The sequence below is a fragment of the Chelmon rostratus genome, chromosome 17, assembly GCF_017976325.1.
Source record: "Chelmon rostratus isolate fCheRos1 chromosome 17, fCheRos1.pri, whole genome shotgun sequence".
In the NCBI taxonomy this organism is placed as follows: Eukaryota; Metazoa; Chordata; class Actinopteri; order Chaetodontiformes; family Chaetodontidae; genus Chelmon; species Chelmon rostratus.
Genome location: NC_055674.1, coordinates 18281596 through 18307181, shown reverse-complemented (window position 1 = coordinate 18307181; position 25586 = coordinate 18281596). Strand labels below are relative to the sequence as shown.

General features: G+C 45.3%; 1 protein-coding gene across 4 annotated transcripts; it reads right to left on the bottom strand.

Annotated features, from left to right (window-relative positions):
- Nucleotides 1-608: 608 nt before the first annotated feature.
- Nucleotides 609-25048, bottom strand: LOC121620228 (nucleosome-remodeling factor subunit BPTF-like). 4 transcript variants are annotated; one of them, XM_041956196.1, is made up of 32 exons: nucleotides 24359-25048; nucleotides 22297-23119; nucleotides 20225-20445; nucleotides 18509-18688; nucleotides 18039-18233; nucleotides 16084-16296; nucleotides 15861-15946; nucleotides 15391-15743; nucleotides 14498-14629; nucleotides 14136-14265; nucleotides 13692-13827; nucleotides 13310-13597; nucleotides 11639-13199; nucleotides 11384-11508; nucleotides 11032-11160; nucleotides 10763-10913; nucleotides 10524-10647; nucleotides 10146-10389; nucleotides 9412-9579; nucleotides 8970-9106; nucleotides 8759-8870; nucleotides 8412-8653; nucleotides 7274-8294; nucleotides 5701-7163; nucleotides 5527-5609; nucleotides 5112-5337; nucleotides 4462-4973; nucleotides 4171-4347; nucleotides 3743-3935; nucleotides 3175-3259; nucleotides 2775-2961; nucleotides 609-2355 (listed from the first exon to the last, which is right to left on the bottom strand). In XM_041956196.1, the coding sequence occupies exons 1-32, from the start codon at nucleotides 24870-24872 to the stop codon at nucleotides 2340-2342; spliced, it is 10227 nt and encodes a 3408-aa protein (XP_041812130.1). In that variant the 5' UTR covers nucleotides 24873-25048; the 3' UTR covers nucleotides 609-2339. The 4 variants fall into 4 exon arrangements, with proteins under 4 accessions (XP_041812130.1, XP_041812127.1, XP_041812129.1 ...); XM_041956193.1 differs by having other exon boundaries at nucleotides 609-1458; XM_041956195.1 differs by having other exon boundaries at nucleotides 609-1458; nucleotides 18039-18230.
- Nucleotides 25049-25586: the final 538 nt, after the last annotated feature.

Here is a 25586-nt window from a genome sequence, read left to right as displayed (position 1 = left end):
TTAAATCTGACTGTAGATCAGTATTCTGCCGTCTTTATGTTTTTTTTCAGGTGGCGAATGAGATATGTAAACTGTTCCTAGATCGGTGCATTTCGGTTCTACTGTTGTAATTTTATTTTACAACAGGGGGAAAGGAAAGAGTAAATATGAAGATATTTTACTTCTTATTACCGTTTTGTATCTGTGAAATGGAATATTACGCCTGTTTTTTGACTGTTGCCCTTCCGAGATTAGTTTTTGTTTATATTTGGTTGCTTTAGCAAATAAATGTACCTTTCTGAATACAAGGTTTTATTAGTACTGAGTAACAGAACGGTTGTTGAGTGAAACTCTTATGGGATAGGGAAACAGGAACAAGTTTCAGACGTGTTTTAATTAATAATAATCGGTTGTATGCTTTGCTGCACTCTGTGAAAAAGAGAAGATGAAACATATTTAATGTTGTCAATTCCTCATTTTTCAATCTGTTCTATACTGTCCCTGTTATGTATCACCATTGCAGCTATGTTATTATTTGTCTTATACTAAAAAGTATTTTATGTTTTCTAAAGATGTCAACAACACTCCCACGTGGTGCTGTTAGCCACAAAAACACATGAGGAAGAAAGTCAGTCTTTTCCATTTTATTAAGTTCCATATACATCAATATTTCTTCAGATGTAATACAAAAAAAGAAAAAGAAATTCAGTCAAAATCTGACAAATTTTTACAAACAGGGCAGGAACCTTCAAATACATGGTTTCATCCTTCTCAATCAGTCACTACTGCAGAGCAATTATTTTACAATAGCTTATTACCGTACTTTCAGTAGGTTATAGAAGTTTAACCAAGCAGACTACTGATGTCCAGATATTTAGTACAACTGTCTTTCATGCCACTTCAGACTAGACAATGAGTGGAAATGGGACGAAAAAAAAGTTGCTCCACTGTGAAATCTGAATTTAGACACAAAACTGTTGATACGCTCAGTAAAACTCAGCCACTGTATGTCAGTATTCAATTTCCTATTCCTCATTGGACATTATGACCACAAAGATGGCCTGAGGGATTTTCAACAAGAAAGGAAAAAAATAAGACTGAGATAAAAAAAGAAAGAAAAAAAATAACGTGGAAATATGAGAGCTCCTTAAGAGTCTTTTCTCCGAGGTAAACTTTCTTCTGAAATGCCTCAGTTGTTCACACTCCTCAGTACAGTCCCACTGATGAAGACCAGGTCCAAAAAGGTCCCTTAGAGATCAAATGGGCAGAGGGCAGCTCTGCCTGAACAGTTCTGTGGGCGCAGCAGTGCTGCTTGCGCCGACAGTCAGAGGAGCAGATCCCAAACATACGATGAGGCAGAGGAGTCTGTCACAGAGTTACAGTTCAGAAAAGCCATATTCTTGGCAAGTGCATTTTGTCTGAGCAATGTGCGATGCTTTCTAAGAGGCTGAAGAACACTGTAGCTTGTTGTTATGAGACCTACAGAATGTGGAGAGAAGGGAAAGTTGAGAGCCCTTCGCATTTTGTTTATTGTTGTGACATCTCAACAGACAGACACAGAGGATGCAAAGGGGTCAACAGAGGATCCTGCAGCCATGTTGGTGTAATTTACAGGGAATGCATTTGTTTCTGAAGCAATCTTCCACAACTACAAATTGAGGTTACTTTGTGAAGTGAGGAACAGGGTGAGGTCCAATTCCTCATTCTCTATAGTACATTTTAGTTTGATAAAATAACACTATCTAAAACGATTTGTTTCATTACTATTTAAAACACTCAAATACAGTCAGACATATCTTACAACCACTGTGCATGATAAAAGTATGTACATTCAAGACAACCACCTTTAATAACCAGTTCAATCAAACTCAAAGGGACGCAACATACAAAACTTCTCATAAATATCTCTATAATAAAATATGCAGCTTCATATATATATATATTTTTTTTACATCTGGTAAGGCTAATACATTATCCAGTCCAACTCAGATGTGTGACAGAAAATAAACCCAAGTTGGGAAATAAGACGCATTTAAAATCCCACTGAAAACATCCTAGCTACTGTGATGATTGCTAGAAAAGGCCTGATTTAGGGAAGTGATGAGAAGAAAGCATGTCCCTCAATTACATGGTGAACACAAATCAACATGGCTGCCATTTTGTGATTAAACTGAATATTATAATGGTTACCAAAAATGTTGAATTGGTGACATTTTTATGAAAGCACATTTGGTGTTTCTGTGTGTGTTCTTGTGGTGTTTTTTCTTAAGTCATGAATATATTTGCTGTTCTGGAAATACATAGTTTCCATGTAATTATTACTAGAGACCCCAGCATCCAGTCCATCCAGACTGGCCCACTTAAGAATTTGACAATCTGTAAGAAAGAAGAAAATGGGATGGCATAAATCAAAGGCATGCAGCAGAGGTGAACAGACACAAATGCAAGATGAAACACGGTACAGATGTAACACAGATCTGTTAAGACATCGGACATAATGTCTTAAAGTTTGGCAGCTCCTCTGTTTTAGTACGGCCAAGCAACCCCTCAAAGACGGTTAAAGCCAACTCTACACGTGAAGCATGTCCTACTGCAAAGTAACACTCACTACACATGCCAGTGGTATCAACAAAAGTAAAAAGTGAATGACAGGCATAAATGCAGAAATTAAGAACAAATCAAGCTGACACAACAGTCGATGTGCCAGAGTTGCAGCACACAAACATAAATGTGGAAAAGGAAAGAGAAACTTGGGAACCTTGACAGTCTGCAGGAGTAGGAGTGCCTGACCTTACCTGCTCGCTTTGAAACCTTTCAGCTTCTGTACAAAGAAGGCTTCAAGCACCTCGGCACACTGAAAGAAGGGCGTGTCATTGGGGTTGTAATAGCGGCAGTTGTCAAAGATTTTGGTCACGTCGGCTACAAACTCTGTGAGCTTGTGGTAATGTCGCTTTTGCAAACGGGTCTCCATTGTGGAAAAGTCTGCGAGGGACAGAGAAATTACACAACATTACAAGATATCACGAAAGAAACAGTGTGGGAAGCAACTTTTAATCTTTTCATCTGGATCATATCATCGGCTGAGAGAAACTCATAACTAATATCTTCCACTTGGGGAGGCAGGCACATTGAACACTTTTCAGGGTGAAAGAAAATCAAAACAACTCATCAACAACTGGCATCATTTGTTCTTACCCATTGGCTCCTTGATTACACGATAATAATCAGGTGCGTCATGGGGATCCACTGGTTCAAGGAATGGCCATGCCATTTTGTGAGACTGTTGAAATAACAAGAAAAGATTTTTTTTAAACCAATAATACCAAAACAAGGACACTAAATTATTGGCAAAATTTCTTGCAATTTGCTTGGATGCAAGACACGGATAGCTGTATTACTGGGTACTGAATAAGCTTTTGAAAGGGCAGGAGTAAAAAATAAGGGTGGCTTCAGTGTCCCATGTGGGTTCCACTTCAATACAGGGTAATGTGGGCAATTTGGAAAGGTGAGAAGTAGGTGAAAAATGAATGTGGTATCATTAAAAAAAAAAAAAACAACTTAAAAAGAAAATAGTTTTTATATTACACATTATAATGTTTTTAGATGTTTTTTTCTGTGACTGTTGGTATTTGGTCATTTTGGTCCATTAACTGCTTCTTGTTTTTCAGCATTCTTGTAGAGAATCTCATCTAAATTCATATTAAATGTTATTCCTATTAATGTAAGTGGAGACAGTCTGACATGCACCCTGTAGGTTCCACACCTGTAACGAGCGCAATATTCTTTTCAACCCCTCATAGTCTTTGTCAGTGAGCGGCGTGAGGACTGTCATCTCATCTTCTGTTGACTGACACTGCGGGCAGACGTACACATCGATGTGATTGGCCTCACTCTGCAAGATGCCCACACAGCGCCCGTGGTACCAGTTCTGGCAGCGGTCGCAGCCGATGTAAAACCTGTGGGTGAAAATTGGATACATTGTATTATGTATTAATGTGAGGAAGGTTACATCAGATCTGAGAAGGGAGGAGACGTTTTAATCTAGATTAGTTAAATGTTCACTGCGTCAGAACTTATACCACAAAGGTGTTCCCATCTCTATTTAGCGCATTAACTCTTTTTGTAACAACGATATTGCTAATGTTTACACTTGAAGCCGATGACAGTTGCGTAATTCATAAGGAGCCATACTGTGATTCGTCATATGGTGTCCGGCAGATGCAGTATAACTCCTCATTGCTTCCTCCCTCCTGACCACGTTTGCAGTCATTACACACAAAGTCCTCCAGCTTCTTGGCCTCTTTCTCGGTGATGCCAACACACGCACCATGGAACCAGTTGGAGCACAGGTCGCACCCTATGTAAAACCTGAGAGAAACAGATCGTTTTCATTTGTGTCCCGTTGTCATAACAATGATTCAATTGAGTGTGCATCAGGTGTGTATCAGAGTGCAGAAATCGCAGATAGTTCAGAGAGCTTACTTTGACTCGTCGTAGGGTGTTTTGCAGATACAGTACAATTTGCTGTCCTTCTTGTGATCCTTTGAGGTAGAAGAGAGCTTCTTCTTCTTCTTGTGTTTTGCGGAGCTGGAATCTCTGTCCTTGTCTCTGTCCCTGTCTCTCTCCTTCTCCCTGTCCCTGTCCCGATGTCTGTCCCGCGCTCGGTCTTTCTCCCTCTCACGATCCCCGTCTCTCTCTTTATCTCGGTCTCTATGTCTGTCTCTGTCCTTATCCCTGTCCCGTTTCTTGTCCTTGTCATGGTGCCTGTCTCTATCTCTGTTTTTGTCTTTGTCCCGCTCCTCTTCTCTCTTGCGTTTATGGGATGAGGAAGGTGAGGGCACTGTGTGGGCACTGTGGGAGGAATGTGTAGAGTGAGATGGATGGGAGGAGTGGGAAGCGGCTGCCTTGACTGTTGCTGCAGCAGCCTGGGTGATGGCAGCTCTCGCTTTCTCCTTTTCTTTCTGTAGCCTGGCTATGTCCCGCCTCAGCTCCTCCTGAGAAGGAGAAAAGACATGTAGTGTAACGTATAGTACCCCCGCTTAATGCATTTTAAACTACTGATTACTGAATGATTCCTGGATATCTCTTAAACTCTACATAACCATCTTGGTAAAGGCAGACTGGGTGCTAACCTGTACTTGCAGCTGCAGCTCCTTGTCCAGCAGGGCCCTCTTCTTCAGGATCTCAGCCTTCAGCTGTTCTTTGTGCTTGTACAGCAGTGCAGTCAGCTTGGTGGCATTCTGTTTAGAGCGTTTCTGCTCCACCACCTCCTCCTTCTTTCTCTTCTTAGCTGCCTGCTTCTCGTCCTTCTCAATCTTGTCGAGGATGAACTTCATCACCTGGTTGCACACAATCATTCTGAAAATGGAGGACACCAGGGCGTTAAGCATTGTTTTGGGGAAATTCGGTAAATGTTTGTATCAGTACACGTGGGCAACAAGAGTGGAGGGAAATGCAGTGAATGCCATGAAAATACTACTGTCATCAACAGGTTCTATTAACATCTGTCATAGTGCTCCACAATTCTGTGATTATTAAGAGCCAAACCTCTGGTTCTCCTCTCGCTCAGCTGCAGCCAGCGTCTTCTTCTGTTTCAGCTGCTCTGCTGTAGCATTCTGCTTCACTACCGCCTGACAACAGAAAAAAGACTCTCTATTAATATTTACAGTATCTAGAGGCTGTTAAGAAATGAATCATTGCCAATTGTTCTTTGAGACACACCTGTTTTTGGATGCCATCCCCAGGACTAACAGCCTGCAGGCTCTGCTCTTTCTGTTCCCTTTTAGCCTCGTGGTGTTTCTTCTTCTTTGGTTTTTGTTGTAGTTGTTGCTGCTGCTGCTGCTGCTGCTGCTGCTGCTGCTGTTGCTGTTGCTGTTGCTGCTGCTGTTGCTGTTGCTGCATCCTTTGGAGCTGCTCCTGGACGCTTGCTGGTGCCTGTAGGGTCACCATGTTCTGGATCTGGTGAGCCTGAATTTGCCCTCCTGTCTGCTGGATCTGGATAGGCAGCTGTAACTTGATCTGCTGGGGAACTGTGCCACCCTGCTGCTGTGCCTGTGCCTGGATCTGGGCTTGTATCTGGGCAGCAACATGAGGTGGTAGAGCTGAGAGTAGCTGAACTGGCTGGAGGCCTGGAACTGTGATGAGCTGATGTCTGATTGGAGACTGGACCTGAAGCTGAGGCTGCGCTTGAACTTGAGTTTGGTTCTGAGGCTGGAACTGGACTTGGAGCTTAGCTTGGACTTGGGGCTGGGCTTGGACCTGAATCTGTTGCTGGACATGCTGTGGTGACTGTACTTGAAACTGGGGCTGGGTTTGGGCCTGTGACTGAGTGTGGACCTGGGGTTGCTGTGGGGGCTGTGGCTGAACCTGGCCCTGGTGTTGGAACTGAACCTGAACCTGGGGATGGAGTTGGGTTTGGATCTGGGGCTGTAGCTGAGTTTGGGCCTGAGACTGAACCTGGGGTTGAGGTTGGACTTGAGGCTGTTGCTGAGCCTGGGGTTGGGTTTGGGCCTGTGTTTGAAATGGTACTTGTACCTGGGGGTGGTACTGAGGTTGGACCCTTGACTGAAGTTGGGCCTGGACCTGGGGCAAGTTTTGGTTTTGGGATTGAAACTGCACCTGAGGTTGATTTTGAGCAAGGGGCTGTACTTGGGCTTGGGGTGGCTGCTGAGTTTGTGACTGAAACTGAACTCTAACCTGGGGGTGGTTTGGGGCTTGTGCTTGGAGATGTGCCTGAGCCTGAATGTGTGACATTTGTTGGACTTGGTCATAGGGCTGGACCTGAACCTGTGCACAGATTGGGGCCTGACGTTGGGGCTGAAGTTGAGTATGGGTTTGGGGCTGGAGCTGAGGCTGCGTAGGTCTCGCAGTAGTAACAACAGAAGAGACTGGTAATCCCTTCATATGAACCTGCACTGCTGAGACTGGAATTTGAGACACTTGCTGCATGGATACAACAGTAGGTTGCTGGACTTGTACTTGAGCTTGAGGAGGAAGAGATGCTTGAGGAAGAGAGGTAATGGGTGAGTGTGTGGAGACTGATGCAGGGGCAGAGATGGGTACAGTGGCCAAGGCAGATGACTGAATGGGAGCTGCAGCCAGTTGAGCTGGTAGAACTGGAGTCTGAGCTTGAGATGAGGCTGGAGTCCAGACCTGGGGCTGCGCTGCCCTCTGCTCCGTCAGAGCTACAACAGGAGAGAGACGTAAAGAGAAGCAATGTATTAAAAAAGTCAACTGCAGATAGACAATTATCTAAAACGGGATGGTGTTGATGGAATTGCAGTGGGTTCTTTACCTGGCACTGAAGGTGTTGTCGAGGTGGCTGTGACTGGTGTGACAACAGCACTGGCCACAGCAGCATGAAGGGGAACGGGAGCTGTGGCTTGGATTTGGGTTAGAGCTTTGGCTGGGGATGGGACAGCAATTTGGGTGGACACAACAGCTATGACAGGAGCAGAGACAGGAGCAAGAGCAGGGGTTGGAACTTGGACAGGTGAGGGAAGTGAAGCAGAAACAGGCATCTGGACTAAATTAGAGGGGCCTGAGAGAGGGGCTAAAGCAGGGGCGGGAGCAGTAACATGCATCTGGATGGGGGCTGAGGTCAAGGCTGGGACAGGGCTGAAGGCCTGTGTCTGGAGCTGGGACTGAGGTGCAACTTGTGCTGGGACAGGTAGCGACACTGCAGTTTGGGTCTGTGTGGGTAATGAGCCTGGGGTGAGGGTGGAGACTTGGTTTTGCAGCATGGCTGGGACTGCATTTTGTGGTTGTGCAAGCACGGGTCTTGCCACTTGTGGTTGTGCGGGGACAGAGGCTGGTGTGGACGATAAAACCTGTTTTGAGGCCTGAGTTGGCAGGGCAGGCACAGGAGTGGATATTTGAGATTGTGCAGGGACTGATAATGGAGTAGCAGCTGAGACTTGGGTTTGCACAGGGACTGACACTGGGGTGGGGGCCAAACGTGGCATTTGTGTTGGAGCTGGGGCTGCAACATGTGTTGGGGCAGGTACAGGAGCGGCCATTTGGGTTTGGGCTAGGGCTGAGGAAGTTGACTGGACTTGGGTTGGACCTTGGGTTTGAGGGGTCTGAGCTATGGCAGGCTTTGTAGGGGTACCAGCAGTGGGTGGTGAAGCTGAAGCTGTCGTGGATGGGGGCATAGGAGTGAAGAGGAAGCGCTGGACCTGGCCATTGGGCATGGCTGCCTGCATCAGCTGTTGACCAGGACCAGGTATGACTGTTACACCCTGTGGGATGATTTGCAACTGTCCCTGGGTCTGGCCCTGACCCTGGATCACCACCGTCAGTCCTGGGTTTCCACCCTGCAGATTTGCAGACAAAAGGAATCTTGCCTTCAGCTTAAAGTGGAAGCATGGACTACAAAAAAATCATTCTGTGTATCAGTAGGGAGGAAGACACTTGAGAAAATGCGCCCTTACCTGAGCACCCTGTGTTAGCTGCATGAGCTGTGCCATAGTGAGTTTAACCTGACCCTGCTGTGGTCTGTTGGCGTGGGAGGAAGTTACAGGTGACTGCCCGGGTGCTGCGGTGGCTGCGTGAGGTGATGCCGCAGCACCCGCTGCTCTCGGAGCTGCAGTTGGCTGCACAGGTGTGGAACCAGGCACAGCTGTGGATCCAGGCTGGCCACGGCCCATCTGGGTCACAGCCTGCTGAGGTTGTCCTGGAGGGGACAAACAAGGGGTACGAATTTTAAAATTTTTATTATTCTATTCTATTATTCATTTTTATTTTTTGTGAACTGAAAATTATCGGTAGGACAGAACACCTTGATGAGCCGTCGCTGGACCTCTGACCATTGCTGTGCCCACAGAGGTAGACAGGGTGGGTGACTGGCTCGTCGTCGTGCCAGGCGGTGTTTGGCCTCCAGCTGTGATGGCCTGGAGAAAAAACCAAGGGTAAAATCATCAGCTCTCATGCTTAACATTCTTCCTTCCTTACAGCAAAAACTGAAAAGAACAGAGTGAACGATAGAAGACCTGTTGCTGTGTAGTTGAGGCAGAGGTGGTGGCTCTGAGGTTGATGTTGCCGGTCGTAGGATGTAGTGTGCTGTATGTCCGAAGGTTTGCAGGGGGCCCAGAGGGGAATATGCCAAGGACTTTCTGCTGAACTACACCTGTTGATAAGAACAATTATATAAGGAAAAAAGCAAACATGCATTGTGTACAAGCAGTGAAACACATCAAGGATGTACAGAAGTGGAGAGGCATGCACTATGTGTGGCGGGAAGATCTTTGGAACGTCTTGTTTGTTAAAAATTAAGTGTCTCTAAAACAGCTGAAAAAAACACTGGTGGCATCATCCTTGCTCAGCGCCAATACTCATCACAGGTAGATTTTGCCTCGAACATGACACTCTTCCATCCATTCTGGCAAGTTTACATCCAAACCAGTGGAAATGGATGACACGCGCGCTCCCTACCTCCTTGCGTGGTGGGCATGTTGAGCGTGACAATCTTGCTGTTTGCGGGCAGCGGGAGTTTGGCGGCGAGGACTTGGCCAGCCACAGTCACTGGGCTGCCAGCAATCTGGAAGGTTTGCTCTGAGGTGGTGATGCTGCTAGCCATGGTGGCCACCGAGCCAGTGGGGGCTGCAAGACACACCATGCCACCTGCAGTCACGCATACCCATAAGGGCCACCACGACAGCCAGTCTACGGCTGCGGTGTCCACTGAAAGGTTGACGGCAACACAGGGCTGATCGTTTGAAAATTTGGGATTATTGCTTTGCCATGTTTTTATATTCTGATGATAAAAAGCCTTTCGTGTAGCCCTTCACGATATAGAGAAATCTAAAAAATTGAAAATCTACTTTTGGCAGGGTTGTAAGTGGACACCACGAGCCACAAAGTCATTTGGCAAGCCGATCACATTTACCAATGTAGAACACCGACACACAAAAAAGAGGTCGTGGAAAGTCATGCCGATGGTTGACTTTTTACAAACTGATGGTGGTCACACAATGATTTCAAAAAGAGGAAAAATGACAAAATAAAAAGGGAAACCCACAAAAAAGTGTCTTGTGACAAAGATCTTTGTCTGCCTGTCTCTAACAGAATATGATGGATGGGAAGACATACAGCTCCATTCAACGTAGCTGTGTATGTTCAGATGGGCTGAAGATGATTCAAATCCTCCTTGTCTTGGTCCGGCTTACCTGAGCTGTTGTTGGGCTGACCCTGTTTGACCCAGGAAGCAAAAGACTGCTGGAAGTTTTTGTCTTGCTGGAAGGAAACTGGAGAGCCCAGTTTGGAGGCCAGGACCATCTTGGTTCCAGATGTGACCTGACCCGTCCTCTGGCCAACTGACGCTGGGGTGCTGGGAGTGCTGGCTGAGGTGGTGGTAGATGTTGTTGTACAAGTGGTGGCAGTTGTACTCAGTCTCTGCTGCTCCAGGCGTTTCTGAAAGAAAAATGTTAGAATATTTTAGAGAGTTTGTTGACCTCCCAGTATGGTGTAGCCTGATTTAAACCTAAATCTGACAAAATCAGAAAAAAAGATGATGCCTGTGTGTGTGCAGTGTTCAGTGTTCCCACCTGCTGGGCAGCCAGTCTGGCCTGTTTCAGCTGATTCTCCAAATGGGCCTTGACATCCTCTGCAGTCTTCAGACTGCTGCCAGTCTTAGAGGAATCCAGACCCTGTGACTTCTCCCTCTCTATTCTGTAATACCAAGGCAAAAGGTGACAATCTGGTGAATCGGTGCTCTATTAGAAGAATTCAGTGTTCCTCAAAACAATCATGTTTGGCCAGAAAAAGCTCACTGTGTGTTTCTTACTTTTCTGCAAAGGCCCTGATCTCCCACAGCTCCAGGTCCTCTTCAGCCACCCATGTCTCCACAGCAATAGGCCCAGTCAGCTTGGCTGGCTCCTGCTTCTTGGGCCTCAAGGCGCTTGATCGCAGGCCTTTCCTTTGCGGAGTGGGGGTTTCTACCCACAGGAGAAGAGAAACAAAATATTTATTTTCCTTATAAAATGCTGCCAAAACTCAAATTTGCTATTTTTTAAAATGCTACATTGTTCGTAAACAAAAGTGTTAGGCTCTTACCTTTGGGAGTGTCTCTGTTTCCGAGAGGACAGATGATCTTCCTGATGCAGTATTCAGAGCGGATGCCGTAAGGCCCCACATCTCTTCGTCTTATAATCTCTGTTGTAGTGACGTCTGTGTCCGTGGTTTCTGAGGTGACCATCGAACATATTAGCATCATTTAAAATTGCAACTCTAAATAGTCAAATTACTATAAGCACTTATTGGAAGGTGGACATCAATGTCTTGCTAACAGAAACAATAGAAGAGATAACGTGCAACAGAAATTAATTTAAGATGGCTTCCTCAAAGACGCCCCAAGGAGGTGAAAAGATCAGCACAGGTTAGGATGAAGTCCACAGCAGTTTCTCACCTTTCCGAGTAGTCCCTACAGTAGGAGAGGGCTTAACAGCCATGTCGTCCCACCTCAGGCAGGCCCACAGCAGCCTCAGCATTAGACTGACCCCTGCCAGCGACCTCACAGTCTGGAGACGGTACCTGAATGGGACATAGTATCAATCATATTAATCATAATACTGTTTAAGATAATTAAAGCAAGATTTTCTAGGCCAGTTCTGAACATAATTTTAAACGATCCCAAACAATCAGATCTCAATGTGTTACCAACCTCCATGTGATCCCAAAGGTGGGCCGAGGTGAAGGGTAGGGCCATATATCAGGGGCGGGCTTGGCGTTGTAGTTGAAGATGGGCACCTCTCTGATGCTTGCCCTCCTCGCGAGCCTCTTCAGGTCATCATTTGGCAGGATGAAGATGCTCTTCTTGCTGCTCTTGGTGACAAACTTGCGGTAGGACGGCAGGGCTGTCCCTGAACGTGCCTTCTTGGATTTGGAGAACCTGAGAAGGCTGACTCGGTCTCTGGTGGAATACTCTTTACTAATGGTCATGCTGGTTGTTGTTGAACCAGAGGTTGCCATCTTAGTGTCAGTGACTGGAACTTTGGTCTTCTGGGGAACAACTGCCCTGGAGCTGGGCTGGGTGGTGGTGGTGGTGGTAACAGAGGAGATGGCACTACTTGCCGCTTGAGATGTCACATCAGACTGCAGTGCATTTTGAGACCCTTCGGTGGGGGCAGTGGTTTTCAAACTTTCACTACTACTGTTACTGTCGGTATTATTACTATTCAGGCAAGAAGGACTTGAGGATGGAAGCTTAGTGGGCACTGTCCCCTCACTGTTGACAGCCACACCCTCACTCTTATTGAGCGAGTCTCCTTTCTCTGCCACATGGTTCTCTAATTTCGGGACTTTAAGGGGAGGTGGATGACATATGTTGGACACATCGTTTTGCGAGAGGTTTCCATTCATCAGAGACTTGACAGGCTCTTTCTGAGGCTCTTTGATGTCGCTCTGGACTCTGGCTGGGTCTGAGTTGATGTTTGAGTCTGCAGGGGTGGCAGCCCCAGCTTTCCCATTCACCTGCACTGGACTGGTCTGGCTGTGGTCAACCTCTGTGTCGCTCTGTCCACTGCTTCGTTCCATTTCCTCATACCCACGTTTCTTAGCGCTCTCTCCCACACGAGCCACCTCTGCCTTCTGTGTTTTTTCTTTGCTTTCAATTGCATCGGATATACAATTGTTTTTACTGTTGAGCTCAGTGTTTGCTAGGGGTCCTCCGTTCACTTCTTTATTAGCTAAGGCCTCCCCACCGTTCCCCTGCACAGCGTTTACTTCTGTCTGTTTGCTGTGGTTGGGCGCTGTGGCGTCTGATTTGATGTCCAAGTTGTCTGCCTTTATCTCTGTCTGCTCCTGTTCAAAGTTAAGCTTTTTAACCACATGGTCTTTCACTTGAAGGCTCTCCTCCTTCTCTTCTTTAACACAAACAGCAGGCTGCTCTTTGCCTGACATTGCTCCTTCAGTCTTAACTCCAGAGGTAGGCTTTGTGGCAGCCATTTTGGACAGCAGAGCTGCCTGTCTCATCCGCTCAAGCCTCTGCTTCTCCTCCAAGGTGAACTGTTTTACCCGGCGCTCCAAAAGCCCATCCAGTTTGGAGGGCTTTACCTTCTTCTTATAAGCTGTCCGCAGCTGGAAGCCTTCGCTGACATTCACAACATCGTAGTAGGGCGTTGATGCAGCGGTCTCCTCCTTCTTGGGTCGTTCGGCTTTCTGGATTGGTTCTTCCATCAGAGGTTGCACAGAAGGCGTGGATGGGCTTTTGTTTTCAGCTTTATCTATAACAAAGAGTCATAAATGTCAGTGGATGATGGAAATATACAGGTATATCCATTCGCAAAAAGCAGCAAGCAAAATTCAAAAATAAAGGCGAGCTAATTTAACTTACCCTTTTCATCACTTGAACTAGCAGTTTCTGGGCAGGGGTCAACCTCCATTTTTTCATCTTCTCTGTTCTCTTCTTCATTTGTTCCCTGTTGCTCCTCTGGGGGGTTTTCTTCCTCTTCAGAGGTCTGAGGTTTGCTGCCACCTTCTGATGAAGTGCTCTGAGATGACGTAGTGATGGGTGCTTGTTTATTGTCCTCGTCCGCTGTGTTTTGACTACTCTGCTTCTCAGTTTCCATCAACTTTTTCTTATTTGTGCAAGCTGCTGCATTTTCCTTGCTCATTTTAGCTGCTATGAGGGGGAGGAAAAACAACATCAGAACATGAGGCAAATGAGCCAGCAGCAGGAGACTGTGTTGAGGAAATTCTGCCAGTTTAACCCTTACCCTCCAGTATTTTGCGATAGTTCACATTTGTGTTCCCTGGCAGCCTCGGAACAAACCGCGGCACACGAGTCTTACTGACCCAGATCCAGCCACCGTATCCTGTCACTCTGTACTCCTCCCCCTTCTGCTTCCACACCTTGATAGAAAGAGACACAAGAGAGCCACAAAATAATGAAGGTTCCAGATGAAGAATCAAAATCATTTTAGAGGACAGGGGTACTTGTACCTCGGGGGGGTTCCCCCCTGGGAATTTTTATCATTATTATGCCTGAGACACATGATTATGATTACTTTAATGATCAAAACACCATGGGTGGTAAGTGACACAGTGTGAGAACCAGTTCTCCAACAAAGGTCTAAACAGTTAGCTAAAAGTACTGGCAAACAGTTGAAAGCGTTAGCATAAAATAAGGGCTACATGGTCGAAAGACGCTGCTGTTTTACCTGGTGCTTGATGGGGATTGTGTACTTCACCCACGTGGCCTGTTGCAGTGTCTCCTCATCCTCCAGTTTTTTCTCTCGCTTTTTCACCTTCTCTTTCTCCTCCCGCTCCATGGAGGTCATGCGATGTAGCCTGTAGCAATAGAGTACGCAATATAACCAAGATTGTAAGGTGCACAGGCACGACTGAAATAGAAAAGTTATTATCGACTCTGCTGCTTGTTTCATCAACAAGTGCACACCAGACAGGCTGAAGAAATTCTGTTAGTCTTTAGGAAAGCACACTCTATGTAGTGTGCAATTAGTGTGTGTAGCCAACAGTTGTTTGACTGCCATGCAGTTCATGTGTCTTGTTTTTCCTTTACCTTGTGTGTCCAAGAGAATCTTTCCATACAGGCAGCATGACCACTGGTTTGATGGCACACTCCAGTATGGCCAAGGCCAAAGCAAATTCCCTGGCCTTGCTGCACATCTGCACTGCTTTGTTCCAGTTGGTCCTAGAAAAAAACAGTATAAAACAATAGTTAAAACAACCCAATTCACTCATACACCAAGCAACAACTGATTATCACATTTTGCAAGAACCAAAACTAATTATTTTTGTATCCTTAAAGGAATACTTGGGAAATACACATGTTCGCTTTCTCGCCAAGAGTTAGATGAGGAAATTAATACAACTGCTGTAACATGTCTGTACAGTAAATATGGAGCTCCAGCCAGGAGCTGGTTAGTTTAGCTTAGCACAAAGGCTGGAAACAGGTGGAAACAGCTGTCCTGGCTCAGTCCAAGAAGCAGTCTGGCACACAAACCCCGATAAAAAACACAGTTTGATGCTTTTACGCTTTAAAAGATTAGTTTCTGATCAATGAGATTTAGAGGTGCTGGTAAGGCAGAATTTGTTACCTTTAAACAGAGCCAGGCTTCTCATCTAATTCTCGGCAAGAAATTGACTTAGCTTGAATAAAAGTTGGACTATTCCTTTAGCCAGTCCACAGTTGGAGGAACCAGATCAGTGCAAGCAATTCCTACCAAATACCACTGTGGTGGGAGAGCAACTTCAAACTAAGTTCCTGTTCCACCACACAGGGACAATTGGAAATTTGGCTGTACTTCATGGTAAATTACAAACTTGGAGTAAATGTATAAATAGCCTGTAATTTATTAGTCTGACAGCACTTGGTAGGTCACCAAGAAGTTTGTTTCAGTCACCAGCTTAAAGGGTGCTGTGGAGTATCAGTCTGTGAAACTGCAGTCGTACCTGTGCGATGCCCAGTTAGGGTGCATGAAAGGTCCAGGGACATTAGTCTCCAACTGGATGATGGTGAGACGCAGGGTGGAGACAGTCAGGCTCCGTGAACCGTAGATGGAGCCGTTCCATTTGAACTCAGACGCGGTGGTCAGGCTGAATTTGTGGGAGAGGTGGCGTCTCTTGTCGTGGTCCTCGCGGTGCTGATGCTTGTTTAGGGCCAGGACATTGGTGCTGTACTGGTTGTGGTAAACCCTGTATTTACCCTCCTGACCCAGTTTGAACAAGTTGTTCAAATTCACTGTCAGGTCCCTCTTTAAGAAGCTGAGACGCGAAGCTTCACCCTCAGAGCGAACAGGAGATGACTGAAACATGAGAGGAACATAAAATTCAACTCAACTTTTAGTTGTTAAAAAAGGCTGTTTTTTATTTGAACTGTAGAATTACACACTGCTTTTGTTGTAGACACACAAACGCCTCACCTCTTTGCTGCCTCTGGGCGTTTGGCTATTTGATTCCCGTCCTGCTGCTCTCCCTCTCTCACTCTTGACCCTTTCATTGTACTCATCTGTCATTAAAAATGTAGATGACACTATCAGTGCAACAACAAGCAGAGACGCTGAGAGACAGACAATTTACTGCAAGAGACTATCTGTGACAGTGTGTACTGGTGTCAGAGCACCAACGAGCCTCACTCATTTTTACCTGTCCCGTCCTGGCTGGTAAAAGAGGACTGAGAGGACCGATCAGCCAGGTCAGGCTGCTCTGGTTTCCTGAGGCTCCCACATCCAGAGACCTGGCTGCTGCCACTACTCGCCTGTGGCTGAGAACACTGCTGTTGAGGCCCATCCTGCGTTTGTGACTGTGACTCGTCACGGTGCTTGTCTTCACTGGTAGACTCTGCTTTTGCATCCTCATCTGAAAAATATGTTAGGAAAGACTGAGCACAGGCATAAAAGCACCTATTAGAGGTGCAAACTGAATGGCAATAATAACAAGCAACATGCTTCAAGCAAGGATGGCAGCTGTGTTCACACATTTACAACAATATTGACAAAAATTCAGCCTCTGCATTTAGGAAATTTTCAATATAGCGTGGTCAGACCTTGTTCAATGGTCTTAAAGCCTGAAATTTGCATATGACGAACAAACTGTTGAAAAGGAAACTTTAGGTTCTTCATGTGTCCTGCTTGGCCTAGAAAACCAGACGCATCTTGGGCAGGAGAGGCTACACAAATCCAAAACAAGCTGCACACTTGCTGCAAAGCCAAATTAAGACAGCAGCTCTGCCTTTGAGCTGTTAGGGGAGAGGGTCCTGAATATATATGTGGCTCTTTGTTGACAGGGTAGCAGGTGGGACTTCTAGGCAGAGAGCCTTTTGTCTGAGCAACAGGAACCCACCCAAATGCCCATAAATTGGAATGAGAATAAGGAGCTGGTTGTGACAGACGTGGCATGCTAACTGCTGCCAGGGACGCTGTCGAGCGCTGCGCCAAAAGCATGCTTTTCAAGATCATGAGCACAGGACACAACATATAACCCAAGACAAGAAATGAATGCGCCAAAAATAAAATGGAACATTTAGCTGCCACAGCAGGCACTGAATGCAACAGATTTAGTTTCATGCTTTGAGTGGGTCAAGACAAGACGAATGGCAGAAAATGGCCTGCAACAGGTCTCTCAGGAACAATTAAATGAGATGTTTTCTGAGGATAATGAAGAGATGCTGTAAAAAGGAATTTGAAAAGGATTGGGCTAATTGTGGTCCAACGTTGCATGAGTGGTGAGAGCTACAATGTTTTGGATGAGCTACTCAAAGAAAGGAGGACTAAACGGCCACAGCCAGGGCTGTTTTCTCTGAAATGTTATTTATGTCCAGGTGGAAGCAGAGAGACCTACAAAGTCCTCGTTCACAGTGTGTGCGATCTGTGTAGGCAGAATTAGAAATTCAGCTGAAGAAACACAATTCTACACTGGGGAATATGTAATATAACATAGTTAGGGACACTATGCTGTTTGAAGCCATGTAAAATAAAAGGAGAGAAGACACACGCTGCATTAATCCGCAGGCAGCGGACGCAATAAGAAGAAACTGTCGAAACGAAAGCAAACTGAAACCAGACACAGAATTTGTGACTAGCATAGCAACATATGATGTGAAAACCCCAAGGGAATGGCTACATTGGTCTGTCAGACAGACAGTCTACATTCAAAGCACTGGAACACCTACAATCACTATCAAACTTAGTTCGACAGGTTTGCCAGGGATGGCATATGCTGTGTTCATTATAATTTATTCAAAAACAACCACCAGAATGCCTCCTCAAGCCCTATTAGCAAAAAAAAAAAAAAATTACCTGTCCTTTAAAAATCTTAAAACAGATTTGATTTTCAGACTCTGAAACATCTAGACCACACTATAACATCACAAATGTACTGAGACTGAAACAAATCACTTTAACCCTTGCACCCATTGAGGCAAATGCGCTGGGTGAAAAGAGCAGGGCACGGTTAGTGACCAGCAGAGGCAAGCGGACAGATGCAGGTGGAAGTGCGGCCCAGCTGCAGGGTATGGAGTGGAAGGATGAGTTGAATGGCTAGAGATGCTGCCGACAGCTGGACACCGGAGCGAACATGAGTCAGTCTCGTTCTCCGAGTACCTGTCCTTTGCTGCTCTGCTAGCGGAGGGGACTCTCCACTCTCCTGGCACCTGGAGAGAGCAGGCTGCGTCTCCTTGTTAGGTTCAAGGGACTCTGTTTTAGGCGCGGCTGCGTCCGAGCCAAGGGTCCGGGTGGCCGAGCCGGGGTTAGGATCGGACGAGCAGCTCTCCTCTGCAGCTGAGGGGACCGCGGCTGCTGAGGTGTGACATACATACACGCACAGGGTGGAACAGCACCAGCGGAGTCATGATATTGTTTATCAGCAAGTCAAGTAGAAATAAAGGTCTTGAAAGTGCTGCAGAGACAACACTGACACAGTTCCACCATACATTAAAAGAACAGCACTTCACTTTGCACATGTGGCAAAACTACATCTGCTGTTACCCGTACTATTGAGTCTTCTGTTTAGGAGAAATGGCGTGTAAAAGAGAAATAGAAGAGGGAATTTTGGATATAAAGTTCACATTTACCTTGTGAACTAGCATCCTCCTTGGGCTCCGTGTCTTTGTGCTCTCCGCTGTCGAGCTGCGAGGTGAGCTCGCTCTCCGCTGTCTTAACAGAGCCGGTTTCTGCTTCCTGCTTCGTGTCCCCTACTTGCCTCTTTGCTTCCTGTGCTTCCTGCAACACCTTCATATGCTGCATAATTACATCTACAAACAAAAGGGAAGACATTTTTTTTTTAACTAAAAAGGCATGCAACACAATGAAGGACTTGGACATTAGATGGGAACATTTCAACAAATGTAAATGCTCTGTCTTGAGCAACTGCCAGGTTAGGACGAGAACACAACATAATAAACAAACACTTTGTTTGTCCACAAGTGAAAGGACAACATGAGGAAGAATGGAGTATTTTGTCTAAGATTTAAGTTAGTTAAAGTGTTATAAAAAATAAATTTCATACTGCATCACACTAATCAGCTATCGGGGCAAAAAGTTCAATAACGTTGCTCATTTCTTGTGTTCCCACATGACGATCACTTGTTCCAGTTGAAGAAATTAGGGCTGTAACTAACAATTGTTTTCACTGATACGTAGTCTGCCTATTATTTATGTCAGTCCAAAACCCATCAAATGTTCAGTTTACTATCACACATGATCAAAAAAGCAGCAAATCCTCATGTGAGAAGCTTTTTTAGTATTTTGGATAGAAAAATAATTAAAGTGATTAACAATTATCATAACAGCTGCTGCTACAAATTGTTTCAGCTCCACAAAAAATATTTGAAAGGAGCATCGTAACCAGGGAAGAGGAGCAAACATATGTCTAAAATGAAAATGCTACCGTTGACTGCTTAATCTGACTAGTTATAAAATAAGAAATATAACACAGTAACAGTGTGATCTTAGACATTACCATATCGAGAGGCTATAACTCGGTGAACTCAGCAAAAAAAGCTATTCCCACCCACACAGATCCAAGACGGGGCAGATTTTCTTTCCTCAGACGGCCTAAATCTCTTGAGAACTGTGTTTCATAACTACAGTTTTCACTGGGACTGAAACAGTTGTGTCCCAACAAGCTTAAAAGGAAGAGACACTGCTAGAGCAGCACTGAGCATTTAACAGATGAAATATATCAGCATCACTCATAAATCTATTATGATGGTTAAAAAAAGAAGATATTTTCTTCTATTTTGGGCTGCAGACACTCTGACCTGTAGTTTCGACAGAATGCCAGAGGCAAATCCCCAACAAGACATAGTGCCCCAGTGTCTTTGTGAACTGAAATCAGGCAGTTTAGCGGCAAACACAGGGAAACCGTTATATATGTCAGCCTGTCAAATTGAAATGGAAACTGCTTGCATAGCAATCAAACTCCTCTAACCACCCTGTCTCCTTGGAGGGGGGTACAGGGAGAGAAGCAGTTGCTTGTTGTTTAGCGAGTGTGAAGCAGGAAGAAAAGGCAGCACCTCACATTTCTCAGTCAACTGTCATCATAGCAGGGGACCGCTGCCTGGGGGGGCGGGCACTATGCTACCTGAGACTGAGATCCTCCGTGTCTGAATGTAATGCATACATACGTTCACTACACAGCTTGAGTCACATGTTAACTGTCAAATCAATGATTTCCCCATGTTACTTTCTAACACTGCTGACAGGAACATCCTACTCACAAACACCACAACAAGTTTACACTGCTACAAGGTTCAAAAGTGTCACTATTTTGGGGAATGGAGACGTACCGTTGACAGCAGTGAGGTAGGCTTTATTGTTTCCTCTGGCTTTGTTGGTAAGGTCCTCTGTGATGTCCATGTGAGCTTGCACTTCCTCCTTCATCTCCTCCAGGGTGGCATGGAGGTCCATCTCCCAGTACTGCTTATCCAGGCACTCCATGAGCTCCTCCAGCTGCGTCTTGGTGCTATAGTACCAGATCTTTTTCTTCTCGTGCTCACCGTCTTCTTCACTGGGGGGTGAGAACAGAACATGTTCTTAGACAGATTGTTATATGTCAGAACAAACCACATTACTTCCTCTACCACTTCACTGCAAGGTACTGTTACAATATAATTTAACCGAGACAATACAAACATGCTCACTCTATGAAACAAGGCACTGCTACCTCGTCACCTTTTAACTATTGTTAACGAAAGGTTATCCTCTGTTTTGTGGGTTGGATGAAATAGACTGCATTCTGTTGAGATAACTGACACATGAAGAAGTAGGGAAACCCCTGCACAAGCTAGTTGGAAAAAAAATCAGTTTCCATACTCTAATTCAATGAAGTAGCAAGCCAATTCACAGAGAGTGAGCCATTTGTGAAGAAAGATAATGAGGTTTGAGTGTCAAGGGCAGGTTAAACTGTCTAAGAGACTGCTCATCTAACCATTAATATTCTGCTGGTGCACAACAGTTCGGCTCCAGAATCAAGGGCCCTTTTTAACCATTAAAAAGCTCAGTCAGATACTGATAGTAAGATGAACTCCACCTTTTATTTGTAAAGTCTACGCTCAAATAGATCACACTGTAGGTTTGGGGTGGGGGTGAGGGGGCAGCCAGGAAAAGCATCACTGCCAGGACAAAGAAAGGGCTTGGATTGCATGTCTCCTCTTTAATCTCTAGTCAAACAAATGTTGTCATGTAATTCATGGAAGTACGTTTGAGGCATGTTTTCCCAGTAACTTTCTAGTTCCCCCCGCCAGCTGTTTCAAATTTTAGCTTGGAACAGCAGACACACACAGAGTAGTGAAGCGACTACCTTTTAGGAAACTGCATTCAACTGGCCGCAGTTTTGCTTGTTTCTTTTTTGACTAAATTTGAGATTTAGATGTTTGATTAGGCTGTTACTCATACTACACCTTGCAAACTACCTTTATATGAATAGATCTAACTGAAATTATTAGAAACTACATGTAGGGCCGGAAATCAAAATCACTATAGTAAGAATATTATTCCACACTATGACGTCAACATGAATCACAATATAGAAAAATGTACACTGAAACACATCAACTTGATGTTCATTGCAGTGTGTTCCAATGTTGTGTAATATATCAGACAAACCTCTTCACACATGCAAAATAAACCTGTCTATAATTCATTTTGCTTGTTTTTTAGAACTGTTTTCAAATATCTAGACCCAAGTCTCAGTCCAGGACCTGGATGACTGAGAATCTTCACAGACATTGGCAGAATTTTGTAAAATAACACAATGATCATCACAATACCACATCACTGAAAGCTGATATACGATAACGTTGACTTGTAGCCCGGCACGAACGGCCTGCGCATTCTGCTTTGAACAACTTGTGAATGGGTCGTAACATGTCATAGTTCAACCAAATTACCTGCTGGAAACTACTGTATCAGTGTAGGCGATGTTTTTTTCTTCTCTCTTTTTTTTTCGGAATGAGTTTGTTGATAATATCTGCACAGAGTTGATATATGATGTATTGACTGCACCTCTTCCCTGCTGTAATGGATAGATCTAAACGTGTTTTCACCAGGTTAAAAGACAAATTATCAAGTATTTTCTGTTTGTTTTCATTTGTGTTGCTAACTTAAGGTGCATTAATTGTAATCTTTTTTTAAATATACATTTTTTTGGCCTTTCTGCTTTATTTGGAGAGAGACAGGAAAGTCAGGGGAGAGGTGCAGCAAAATCGCTGTGCTAAGAACTCGGCCTTAAGATGTGGTACGCGTTCTACCATGTGAGCTACCGGGGCACCCCACTGTAATGTTTCAGGACATAAAGCCGTTGGCTCAGAATGAAAGGTATTTCTAGTGGAACATAAAGGCACTGAGGGTCCAAACTTACATAATAATCCTTCTATTTAGGAACCAGTATTTCCTCTGGTGGCGGTCATATCCAATGGGCTCCTGACGGATGTAGGGCCTATTTTTCTGTGCCTCTGTCACACAGTCTGTGACACCAGGCACCTTGTGTGCCACACAAATCTCGCATTGCCACTCGTCCTCTGGAACCTCCTCCAGTGGCGGTTTCACACACTCTAGGTGGTAGACCGCTGAGCAGGTCTCACAGCAGAGCAGGTCACCCAGGCGGTGACATACACGGCAGTGGTCGTCATACTGCATACTGCCGTCTGACATCAGCTCCTCACGGGCGATGTTGGTGGTGAGAAACTGGTCCACCAAAAACTGTAGCACCTTGATCTTACTTCCAAGCGGACCGTAGGGATACTCATCCACCTCCTGATACGGCAGGACATGATGGTACTCCCGGTCGCTCTCACAGTACGCCCGCAGCACCTCAGGCCATGTCATGCCGTCGATAAAGTACAGAGTGGAGTTGACGCTGTCCTTGAGGTCAGCAGGGCCAAAGGTAGTGTTGGAGGAGTCCTCCTCGCGCAGGATGGCCTTCAAGAGGGAAATATGCGTCTCGGCTATTAAAGTGCACTGTTCCTGGCCTACCAGTGCAGCACAGAAGTCCTCAAAGCGGAAGGGGGAGAGACGCAGCACTGTGCTGAAGTTCCGGAGCACCTCGTAGATGGAGATGGCATTGAGCAGCTCCTCATTAGGCACCAGGAGGTCCTCGGAGGTGTCAGGAAGCACAAGAGGAGGAATCTCCTTCTCCTCGAGAATGGGAGTGCGAGGTCGTGGAGCACGCGCTTTTTTCTTCCCTGTTGGATACACAAATTATATTAGTACACAATAATTACATTACAACAGCAGAGGAAAAAAGACTTCTGAAAATATTTATTCATGATTGTATGAAAGGACGAAGTCAAACTTTTAAACGGTCACTTTGTCTGTATTGAGTCAAAATATTCTGATATTTGATGTTATCAGTACCACCCAGCTCTTCAACACGTCTGTATAACAATAACCATCTTTTGTATGCAATACTCCAACAATATGTAGTACATCATTTATAATTGTAGTTGTAAAAATGTATGTTATTTTCAAACGTACATGTGCAGATAGCTTGGCAGAACCATTCAGATACACAAAAGTCGACATATTATGCCCAAAAATGTCAAAAGAATAACTTGTGAAGTCCAGTTTCAAACTGGTAGCGAACTTGTGAGTGTGCTGCTTTGACGGAGCCGGCTAAACACATGGCCAGTGTCATTAGCTAAATGGGGCTGCCTCTTCCTCCTGCATGTAGGAAAACATTAGCTGTCCAATTGGCTAATAGCGTAAAAGTTTGCCGGGCCACAAACTATAACCCCTCTTTATTGGTGTTAGACCGTGAGAAACATTAGCTGTCCTTTTCTGACATTTTCGGAGTGATAAATTGTAGTGTTAAATAAGTTGAAAGCTGGCAAAGTGATAAAAATGACGGGCATGCTAGTCGAGCTAAGTTAGTTAGCTAGGTCTTATCTTTCTTTTTATCAAATCGCGAAGTTAGTCATGTAGTAAAAATTCTTATTCAGAAAAAAGTGAGCGTTGAGGGTGTACAAATACGCTAGTTACCGTTATCTAACGAACATTGACTTCAGAATGACAGTTGGCAGCATCAGCTAATTTTACTTGCTAACGTTAGCACGCTAAGTTAGCAGCCAAGTTATGGACTCCAGTGCAACCAAATAATATTCCGAGTTAGACGCATTCGCAATCCTTCTTAAAATCTGTGTGAATTCTTTGAAATGTGTGCTTTGAGATGCTTTGACAGGCGATGATGGCAACGAGGTAAGCTAGTGATACAGCTACCGATTCAATCCACCTGCAGTAGCATGAATGACTGCGGCCTGGGTTCATACAGTGTGCATTCTCCATTTTGAACAATAACCTTACTGCTTCCTGCACTGTTGAAAAAACAATCATCAGTAGCATCAGCAGCATTTCGGGATGTATTTGCAAACCCTGCAGTGTATGATGAGACACGGTACCACCGCTTGATCATAGTGTGTATTTACCCGGAGTGCTGGCGTGTGTGCTCTGACTCCGAAAGCTACTCTCTGTACAGTAGCTGGCATCATCATCCTCCTCCTCGTCCAGCACATCATCTTCGAGGCAATCAGAGTCCTCTTTGAGGGCCTCGTCCTCCTCGGACTGAGGTTCTTCCTCAATAAACTCGTCCTCCTCCGACCTCAAACTGACAGCATCGTCCTCCTCCTCGCTCTCGTGGTCGTCGTACACCACTGTTTTGGACGCAGCCGTCCGCCTTCCTCCACGACCCCCTCTGCCTCCTCTGCCACCGCCACCGCCGCCACCTCTACCTCGTCCCCTGCCTCTTGTTGACGTGACGGATCCCCCTTTCCTCTTTTTGGCCGACTTGGTGGTCTCCCTTGTGGGGCTATCGACGTCCTCATCCCCGCTGTCTCTTAACCTGGGCTTCAGATTCCTCCTGGGTCGCAAGCCCCGGGCCGTAGCTGGAGACGGCTCCTCGGCTTGTAGCGGTTTGGGCGGCCTGCCCCTCTTCCCTCTCATGATAAGCGAAAGCTGTTATTTTACTATCCCAATTTTTGCGTTTATTTAGCGTACACGGGCGCGAGCAAAAACAGCACCCCTGTAAGGCTGGACCGTAGGGGATTCAGACGGTGCAGTAAACCCGAGAAGCCCTGTCTTTTCGGGTGTGAAAGCTCAAAATGTTAGCCCGGCGTCCCGTTCAGGTTCGCCTAGAGCCGCCATTTTTCTTCTTCTCTGCCTCTCTGGCTGAACAAACAGCAGGCTCTCACTGGAGGAGTCACGTGGTGACACAGCTTCCAGCTCAATGGCAACAATGACCGACATGACCATTACTTCCAATTACTTTCATATTCACCAGAGTTCGTAGCAGCTTCTACAGGGATATAAATGGTAATGCAGGTGATGCAACACAAGATAAAACAAGATAAAACACCGAAACTATCTTCGATCACAACTGTTAAGATTAATCGTACAATGGCCTGTTAGTTGCTCCCATAGCCTTGCAGGTGGGAAATGTGGTGCAGGAGGTTAAATTTTAATCAAAACGAATGGAACATTTCTGGAAATCATCGTTTTAGATATTCATATTCTGGATGTACTGGCATGCAACACGTCCTAAAGATGGCGTAAAGTATAACTAGCAACCTCTTATATTGCTGAGTTAAACTATAACTAGTGGTGCATCCTGTTTTAACAGTTTATCATACGTTTTGCATGTAAAGATTATGCTTCAAA